The 9,189-nt window shown below is 48.8% G+C and overlaps 1 protein-coding gene across 2 annotated transcripts; it reads left to right on the plus strand.

Moving 5' to 3' along the window:
- The first annotated feature begins 3,291 nt into the window (after nucleotides 1-3,291).
- Nucleotides 3,292-6,773, plus strand: LOC144307060 (T-cell surface glycoprotein CD1a-like). 2 transcript variants are annotated; one of them, XM_077886613.1, is made up of 6 exons: nucleotides 3,292-3,556; nucleotides 3,961-4,227; nucleotides 4,916-5,194; nucleotides 5,392-5,670; nucleotides 6,004-6,094; nucleotides 6,238-6,773. In XM_077886613.1, the coding sequence occupies exons 1-6, from the start codon at nucleotides 3,511-3,513 to the stop codon at nucleotides 6,332-6,334; spliced, it is 1,059 nt and encodes a 352-aa protein (XP_077742739.1). In that variant the 5' UTR covers nucleotides 3,292-3,510; the 3' UTR covers nucleotides 6,335-6,773. The 2 variants fall into 2 exon arrangements, with proteins under 2 accessions (XP_077742739.1, XP_077742738.1); XM_077886612.1 differs by having other exon boundaries at nucleotides 3,295-3,513.
- Nucleotides 6,774-9,189: the final 2,416 nt, after the last annotated feature.

A 9,189-nucleotide genomic window follows, 5' to 3' on the forward strand; every position in this document is an offset into this window, starting at 1 on the left:
CTATTTGTATGGCTCAGAGACAGCAGCAGAGCTGTCACCCTGGGGATTTCTGGCAATATAGGATCTTGGCCTCAGGTGAGACTCTCTCATTGCAGATGAAAGGACTCAAAGTAAAGTGGCTTAGTCACCATAGGAGGGCACATACAGCTCACATTTCAGACACACTTGAAGTGCCAGATTCTGAAAAAGAGGGGCCACTGAACTGAAGGTCACTACAGAACCTCCTCTTCAGTAGGGTACTGCTTTAAAAAAAATTATTCATGAGTAACACACAGAGAGAGGCAGAGACACAGGCAGAGGAAGAAGCAGGCTCCCTGCGGAGAGTCCGATGTGGGACTCAATCCCAGGACCCTGGGATCATGACCTGAGTCAAAGGCAAATGCTCAACCACTGAGCCACCCAGGCATCCAGAGGTCACTACTTTCAATAGCAAGAGACATAGCTAACTTTCCTGACACACAGAAACAGAGTTGGACAAAATGAAGAGGCAGAGGAATATGTCCTAAATGAAAGAACAGGCCAAATTCACAACAAGAGAGCTAAGTAAAAAGGAGAAAAGTAATACACCTGATAAAAAATTTAAAGTAGTGGTCATAAAGATACTTGCTAGACCTTAGAAAAGAGGAAATGACCTAAGCGAGATCTTCAGCCAAGAGATGGAGAGCATAAAAAGTATCCAATCATTCCTGAAGAACTCAATAAGTGAAATTAAAAATACATGGATGAAAACAACAGAATAGAGGAACCAGAACAGATCAGTGATCTGAAAAACAGGGTATAAAAAGCAATTAAGTTGAAGAAGGGAGAGGGGAAAAACAAAGTAAAAATAGGCTTAGGAAACTCAGCAACCTGATCAACCATAAAAATATTTGCATTATAGATCACAGAGGGAGAAGAGAGAGAAAGGGGTCAAATAATTATTTGAGAAAATAATAGCTGAAAACTTCGCAAAACTGATGAAGGAAACAGAAATCAAGAGTTCAGAGGTATAAAGAGCCTCTAGTAAAATCAACTCAAGGAATCTACACCGTTAATTCAAATGGCAAAAATTAGTGATAAAGGAGAATTTTAAAACAAGCAAAAGAAGAGAAGAAAGTTGGGCAGCCCCGGTGGTGCAGCGGTTTAGTGCCGCCTGCAGCCTGGGGTGTGATCCTGGAGACCCGGAATCGAGTCCTATGTCGGGCTTCCTGTATGGAGCCTGCTTCTCCCTCTGCCTGTGTCTCTGCCCCTCTCTCTATATATCTATGAATAAATAAAATCTTTAAAAAAAAAAAAAAAGGAAATGAGATATCTTACTGTTGTTTAAAAAAAAAAAAGAAAAGAAGAAAGTTACATGCAAAGGAAACCCATAAAAGCATCAACTGATTTTTCATTAGAAACTTTGTAGGCTAGAAGAGAGTGGCATGATATATTCAAAATAGTGAAAGGAAAAACAAACAAACAAAAAACAAACCCTGCAGCCAAGAATATCTATCCAGCAAGGCTATCATTTAGAATAGGACCGATACAGAGTTTTCCAGACAAACAAATGTGAAAGGAATTCATGACCACTAACCCAGCCCTGGAAGAAATGTTAAAGGGGAGTCTGAGTGGAAAGGAAAGCAAAGACCAAGGAAAATAAGATGATAAGAGTAAAAATATCCATAATTATTAGTCAAGGGACTCACGAAATAAAAAGATGCAAAGTACGACAGCATATTTAAAAATTTGGGTCGAGGAGGGAAAGGAGTAAGGAATGGTTTCAAATTTAAGTGACTTTAACTTAATATTGATAGTTCTCTACGGAAGCTGTTATATACAAAGCAAATGATAAACACAAACCAAAAATAAAAATTAATAATAGATATGCAAAAAAATAAAGAGAAAATAATCCAAGTATATCACAAAAGAAAGTGAGTTAACCAAGGGAAAATATAGCAAGAAGGCAAAGGAGCAGAGAACCACAAAACCAGTGATAGACAGCAATAAGTCCAACCCGTCAATAATCACATTGAATGTAAGTGGACTAAATGCTCCAATCAGAAGACGCAGGGTGATGGGATGGGTAAAAAAACAAGACCCATCTACATGCAAAACCTAGAAAAGATTCATCTCAGACCTAAAGACACGTGCAGATAGAAAGTGAACGGATGGAGAAGCATTTATCAAGCAAATGGTTGTGAAACAAAAGCCGGGGCAGCAATACTTGTATTGGACAAAATGGACTTTAAAGAAAGACTTTAGCAAGAGACAAAGAAGGGCACTATGAGACGGTTCAGGGACGATCAAGAGTGCCTGGGTGGCTCAGTGGGTTAGGCGTCTACCTTTGGTTCAGGTCATGATCCTGAGTCCCAGAATTGAGCCCTGCTCAGCAGGGAGCAGGCTTCTCCCCTCCCCCCACCTTGCTCATGCTGTTTCTCTCACGTGCGCAAAGTCCCGTGGTCTCTACGATGCCTATTGGTTCCTCACTAAGAATAATGGAGGACTGGAGGTTGCTGAGACTCTTACACAGGCAATCATGGGGGAATCTGGACAAGCAAACAGAGCGACTGTTAAGAAGAAATCCCAGCCTCAGATGGGTGACAGTGTCTGGTCAGACCAAGTCCCCAAACTTTGCTTATTCCCTAACCAACTGCAGTTCCCACCTCCCCCAGAAATAAGTTCCCACCGGCCCCATCCATTAGTGAGGGATTCTCTGGTTTGGCCCAGGGAGGTTCTCTGTCACATGTGCTCTCTCCATCCCCTCGGAGGGGAGGTCATCCGCATGGTTAGACCCCCTGCTCTCCCCGTTAAGGGTAAGGGACCTTCCCTGAAACACTCCTTTCTCTTCATTTCTCTTCATTTGCCAACTTCCTTCCTATGAAACCCTCCATTTGCACCACTGCTCAGAGCTCCCCTTACCTGCCAGGTGGGAGGCTGCCCCATTCTTGAATCACTTAATAAAACCAGGTGGATATTCAGATTTTCCTGGCTGATTAGTTTTTTACTACAAGCAGTGAGAAGTCAAAGATGTGAAGGAACTGGGGTGGGGGTGGGACGGGAAAGGAAATACCTGGCGGGGGGTGTCACAGGGCAGGAGGGACAGAGGGACAGCAGGTCCAGGGCTGGTGCTGGGAGCTGGGTGTTTTCCTGGGTTACTGTCTGGGTGAGAAGAAAGGGCTGAGAGGTGGGCCCACTTTTCCATGCCACACAGAACTTGTTCTGTAGCATCTGAATCAGGGGGCGGGGGCAGGGGCAGGATGGACGCTGGTGACAGGGAGAAGCTGGAGGCCAGAGGGGAGTCAGAGCAGGAGGGGAAGTGAGACTGAGTAGGTGTCCAGGGCTGAGGGAGGAGCACATTTGCATTGTGGCAGAGACTCAGGGAAGGGTTGTGTGTGGAGAGGAAGTCAGAGGAGAGGGGCTGGGAGGGGGTCGGTGTGTGAGGACAGACGTCAAAGAGCGACTTTGCAAGAGAAAGAACATCTGCAAACACGATGCTCTTCCTGCAACTTGTGCTGTTGGCGGTTCTCCTCCCGGAGGGTGACAGCGAAGATGGTGAGAGCTCGGGTCCTGTCTAATGGCTACAGGACCAGAGAGTGTGAGTGTGTGTGTGTGTGTGTGTGTGTGTGTGTGATTCTGAGTCTGTATACTTGTGTGTATGTGTTTCTTTGTAGGTTCTTTTGTGTTAGTGTGTTTGTGCATATGTCCTTCTGTGCAATTGTCCCTGTGTGTGTGCACGGGTGGTATGGGTGTGTGGGTTCCCCAGCACAGACCTGAGCAGGGAGAGAGTCAGCCTGCTTCCTTCCCGAGCATCCCCGGCCCCAGGGCCCTGTGCTCTCCTGAAGGATGGGTGCGAGGCTCAGGCTCTGGGGCAGCACGTGTCTCCTGAGACGCCTATGGCTTCTCTGTCCTCCACATTCTGGGTCCCGTCCCGGCCCCGTAGTCTCCACTCCCTCTCTTCCCAATGTCCTCTTCCTCATTCTATCTGTCCTTTTCCCACAGATTCCCAAGAACCAGTCTCCTTCCGAGTCATTAGAACCTCATCCCTCTACAACCGTTCCTGGACACAAAATCAAGGCTCAGTTTGGCTGGATGATGTGCAGATTCATGCCTGGGACAACAAGAATCGAACTTTCGTTTTCCGGTGGCCTTGGGCCCAGGGAGACTTAAGCAACGAAGAGCGGATGGAAGCAGATCAGTTATTCTATTCAAACTATATTTTTTATAATCTGGTTTACCATGACCATGTCAGCCAATGGCAGCTTGAATGTGAGTTCAGGTACCTACGAGAAGGTGGGAAGGAGGTGGCAGATGTATGTGTGTCTGTCCTTGGATCCTTCTTCCTCCAGGAAAGAGGCTCCATTGGCTTCTAAACCTCATGTGTCCCCATCACGAAGCTGAATCCCACCAGTGTGGGCAGAGGGTGGAGCCAGACCCCGATTGTTGAAAAGCTTCACATCTTCTGCTCCATCTCGCTCCTCTCATTGGCCACAGGCTGGGCTCTCCCGTCCCACTAGTTCTCCCACGACCACCCCTTTCCCTGGCCTCCAACCAGGCAGCTCTGGTTCTCGCTCTGTGACTGACTCCTTGATCTGTGTGCTTTTCTCCCCATCCTATCCCAGCAGCGATGTCTGTCTATGTGACCCTGTCACCCCCTGTGCTCCCTTCACCCTCGGTTGTCTCTAGCCCAGCTCTTCCGCCAAGCCCTTCCTTTTTTTATGCCCACATCCTTCATGTTTCTCCTCCAACTTTTGCTCCTTCCTCTATCAATCAGCTCTTCCTCTGCTTCCAGCGACCACCACTTCCCCTTTGTGTGAGGCTCCCCTCAAGCCAAACTGTGCTCCATTCCATTCAATCCCCTGAACTTCTCCCTCTACTTCCGCCGTCCATGACTTCCATTCATGTCATTTCATCTCTTTATTTCCCCCTCTCCTGTAACTCAGTCATTTCTCCCCAGATCCCTTTCAGGTACAGATGGAAATAGGCTGTGAGCTGCGCATTGGAGAACCTTTCTCAGGATTCATGAGGTATGCTTATCAAGGTACAGACCTTATACGCTTCCAGAACACGTCATGGAGGCCATCTCCAAAGGGAGGAAGTAGGGCTCAACAGGCCTCCAGCGTATTCAATCAATACCATGAAGACAATGAATTCACACATGAGCTCATCACTGGCTACTGTCCGCGTTACGTCTTGAGTCTTCTTGATGTGGGGAAGGCGGATCTCCAGCGACAAGGTCAGTCTTGCTCCCTCCCTCCAAGCTTTCTGCATCCTACGCTCAGAAATCTGCACGATGCCCTCAAATTCAGGGTAAGAGAGAGTCAGGAGGGAGAGGGGTGATGGTGATGGGCTTCAAGAGGCGGAAAGGTGTGTCTGTCTAAGGTGATGTGAGCACCTCCCCTCAGTCTGTGAATCCCTGTCTTGTCTCCGCAGTGAGGCCCGAGGCCTGGCTGTCCGCTGGACCCAGCCCCGGGCCTGGCCATCTGCAGCTGGTGTGCCACGTCTCCGGCTTCTACCCCAAGCCTGTGCAGGTGATGTGGATGCGGGGCGAGCAGGAGCAACAGGGCACCCAGCGAGGTGACGTCCTGCCCCATGCTGATGGGACATGGTACCTTCAGGTGTCCTTGGATGTGAAAGCCAAGGAGGCAGCTGGCCTGTCCTGCCGTGTGAGACACAGCAGTCTAGGAGGCCAGGACATGGTCCTCCACTGGGGTGAGGAAGAGCTGGGACCTGGTTGGGCAACATGGTAAATGGTCATCCATCAGAGCTGGGAGCCTGATGAAACTTTTGGGAATCTAGGGACTCTAGAGCAAAAAGAAGACAATATTAGTAACCGAAAAAATGGAAGAGCTGTGGGGAGGGTCCTGCAGATGTGGGAGGATGCAGAGGGTTAGGTGGAGTGTCCGTCTCTGAGGAGGGATGCGAGAAGTGAAAGGAGGAAGGGCGGTCAGTCAGGGAGAGGGTGACAGGGGCAGAAAGGTCGTGGGAGGTGCAGTTCAACCCGGGGTGGACGGGAAATGACACCCTCTGTGCCCAACCCCACAGAGCAGCCCTACTCCGTGGGCTTGGTCTTCCTGGTGGTGATCGTGCCCCTGGTGCTCCTGGCAGGCCTGGCGTGGTGGCTCTGGAAGCGCTGGTGAGTCTCTGGAGCCCCCTTCCTGCTCTTCGCCACGTGTCTCCCCACCTTTCCGTGTGTCCTCAGCCCTCCTGCGGCCCGTGCCCTCCCCCCTGCAGCCTCCCCTCCACCTGCTGCAGGGGGCCTCCTCCTTGTTCCTCCAGGAAAGCCCACTGGAGACCTCAGTGCATGGACTTCCCTTCGGAGCGGGAACCCAGCAGCCCAAGCTCCAGCACTTACCTAAACCCAGCTCAGCACTGACGTCCTGGCCACTCCCTGTGGCCAACTCTTCCTTAGTCCTCCTTATTGACCTGTTCTCAGTGTCAGCTCAGTGTGATTTAATGGAATTTCCTGTGCTGATTGGTTCAGTATCTTAAGTCTGAAAATTTAACTCCGTGTAAATGACGTCCCAACAACCTCTATCCATTACAGGCATCGTATGTCCCTCCCTCCAGTGGGCCCTCCCTCAGTCAGAAGTGGAGGCAGTCTACATGGTGATAATTTCCACCACTTTAACCTGCATTTTGACAATTTTATTCCTGACCCCCAGGCCTTGCTGCCCCCATTGTGTCCCTTCCCTTCTAATTATTGGATGTTTGACAGCAAAGTCCATGTCTTTTTAGTATTTGTATTCTTGGCAAAGAGAGTCCCTTGTATGGAATATGTCCCCAATAAAATTATTTGTTGAATTTGTTCTAAATTCATAGTTTTTTTTTCTTTTTCTTTTGCTTCCTGACATGGTCGTAGTAGTGGAAATGTTTCATGCCTTTTTTTGTTAATCGTCTTGTCACCTGGCCAAGGGAGTTCATACTTTCTCTGTACCCATTGACTTCTCCAGGGCCTTAGGCTGAATCAAGTTTGCCCGGGAGGGTGTCTATTATTTAACCACAGACACCCATTGGACTGGACCCTTTGCTCCAAGTATTCTGAATTAAAACTGGAAGGCAGGATGCTTGCTGTGGGGGGGTGCTCAGGGGGAGCAGCAGAGATGTTACCTATAGGGTCTTGGGCTCAGCTGAGACTCACTGGACCACAATTTCTGCTTTTGCAAAATCAGCAGAGGATTTCCAGGGACCTAAATGTGATGCCTGAGACGGAGCAGGGCAAGTGTGTCCCTGGGGAAAAGGGGTTGCTCCAGGAAAGAGAGCCGGAGCGTTGCGGTCAGGGATGAATGGGGACCCAGCAAGGAGCGCGCACACAGTGCCTCCTGGCATTCCCGGCTGCGGAGTTCCAGTCCTGAAGACAGAGACGGAGTGACAGTGAGCCATTGCTCTGGGGGGGAAATGAGGGGTTGGGTTCCTGGATCCTCTGTCCACAGCGCCTGCCATCTGAAGACCACACAGCCTGGGTAGTCTTGGACTATTTCTTGTAGTCACCTGTTTCTGTTTCAGGCCAGCTTCTCTAATACGTGTATATATTTGTAAATAGTTAATTGTATGGAGTATTTCCCTGTACTGAATAACCAGCTCAGAAGTGTGTCACATTTCCAAGTTGGGGTGCTGTGAGTACCGTGATCTTTGGCTTCAGACCCACAGCTGTACTCTCCACAATGGTTTTAGACACAAACAAACAAGAAGTAGTCATGGTCCCATGAATCCATGAATATAGCTCTTTCCCCCCCTTTCTCGTGGCATCATCACAGCATCATAGTGGTTACTTTAGCCTTTTGGGATGGATCCACATAGACTTCAAGTATGTCCTGTTCCTCTTCCTGGATTTACTGCATTGTTGACTCTCGTCCCACAACTCTGCATCAGGAGTCTGAGCGAGCTTTACATACTCAAGTATTTTGTCATGAGACACATCCCATCTTCTGCTTGGGAACCCCAGTCAGCCCTGTAGCTCTGGGCTGTTTTAAGCACTGATATCACCTAGAAAGAGCACATAAATGCAGAAAATTGGCACCCAAGGGACCATGATCAAGACCCATGTTTACAGTGTGGGAATTAACAGGGGAATCAGAGCGGCACCTGAGGTGGATGACACGTCAGGCCACTCTTTGTGTCCATGAACAGTGGTGGGTTCATGTGTCTGGGGCTGCAAATCGATGTCCCCAGGTAGGTCCATCAGCACAGAGTCCACGAATAATGAAATGGATGCTTTGTGACCCATGACCCTCATGGCGGTGCAAGTGGAGACATCCATGGCTACACTTCAGTATCTCTAGATTTCATTAATTAACTCAACAAAACTTTCTCAATTCCTGTCCATGCAGCAGGAATCTTTGAGTGTCAAGTAGTGGACAGGAAAGGTCATCATTGTTTTAGGAGCTTGAATATTTGCTTTCCTGATTTGATCCTGGTTTTCATTTTTGTTCCTCACAAGTTTGTTACCGCAGCAACTTATGCGGGTTGAGCTAGGGGAAAGGGACTTAGTTCTAGTTTGTTTAGGGGCTGAGGGATGGTGATCCAAGGTCAGAGAATGTCCAGAGGGACCATGTGCCTGCTCCCAGCCCTACAAATGTGGGCTTTTCTGGAGAATAACGCACAGAGGAGAGGTGGGAAAGATGAAAATCTGGGAACTGGGAGAGAAAATCATGGGGCTTTTGGAATCTTTTCACATGGATCACAATGCTTGTCTGTGGGACCCTGGGTGGCTTAGAGATTGAGTGTCTGCTTTTGGGCATGATCTTGGAGTCCTGGGATTGAGTCCCACATCGGGCTCCCAGGGGGGAGCCTACTTCTCTGCCTTCCTGTGTCTCTGCCTCTCTCTGTGTCTCATGAATAAATAAATAAATATTTTTTAAAAAGAATGCTTGGCTGTTTCTCCAACTTGCAATCTACCTCGTCTCCCTTGTATGGCCACCATGTGGATTTTGCTTGGTTGGCTCCACCCTCATGGGTATCCCTGGGCTCTGATCACCTGGAGGCCATCAGGGGAAAGCATCCTTGACAATGAGACAGGCTGGAGGATGGACAGGTAGCCTCCAGGTCAGGCCAATCACCAGACAGATGCCACTTGTATCACACAGAGTGATGATTCAGGGCCAGGCACCCGCTCCAGGTGGCGTACCTGCTGCAGGAGCCTGATTGCTGTGGTCAGTGGAGGGGAAAGAGATGCTCTCTCTTGGCCTGGATGATAAGGTCAGCGTTTGAAGCCTGAAACAAGTACAATCC

This window comes from Canis aureus, chromosome 38 (genome assembly GCF_053574225.1).
Source record: "Canis aureus isolate CA01 chromosome 38, VMU_Caureus_v.1.0, whole genome shotgun sequence".
Taxonomy (NCBI): domain Eukaryota; kingdom Metazoa; phylum Chordata; class Mammalia; order Carnivora; family Canidae; genus Canis; species Canis aureus.

Coding starts and splice junctions, on each gene's coding strand:
- LOC144307060 (XM_077886612.1), top strand. CDS start 3,453: ATGCTCTTCCTGCAACTTGTGCTGTTGGCGGTTCTCCTCCCGGAGGGT. Junction 3,514..3,960: donor GGAGGGTGACAGCGAAGATG/GTGAGAGCTCGG, acceptor CTTTTCCCACAG/ATTCCCAAGAACCAGTCTCC. Junction 4,228..4,915: donor CAGCCAATGGCAGCTTGAAT/GTGAGTTCAGGT, acceptor ATTTCTCCCCAG/ATCCCTTTCAGGTACAGATG.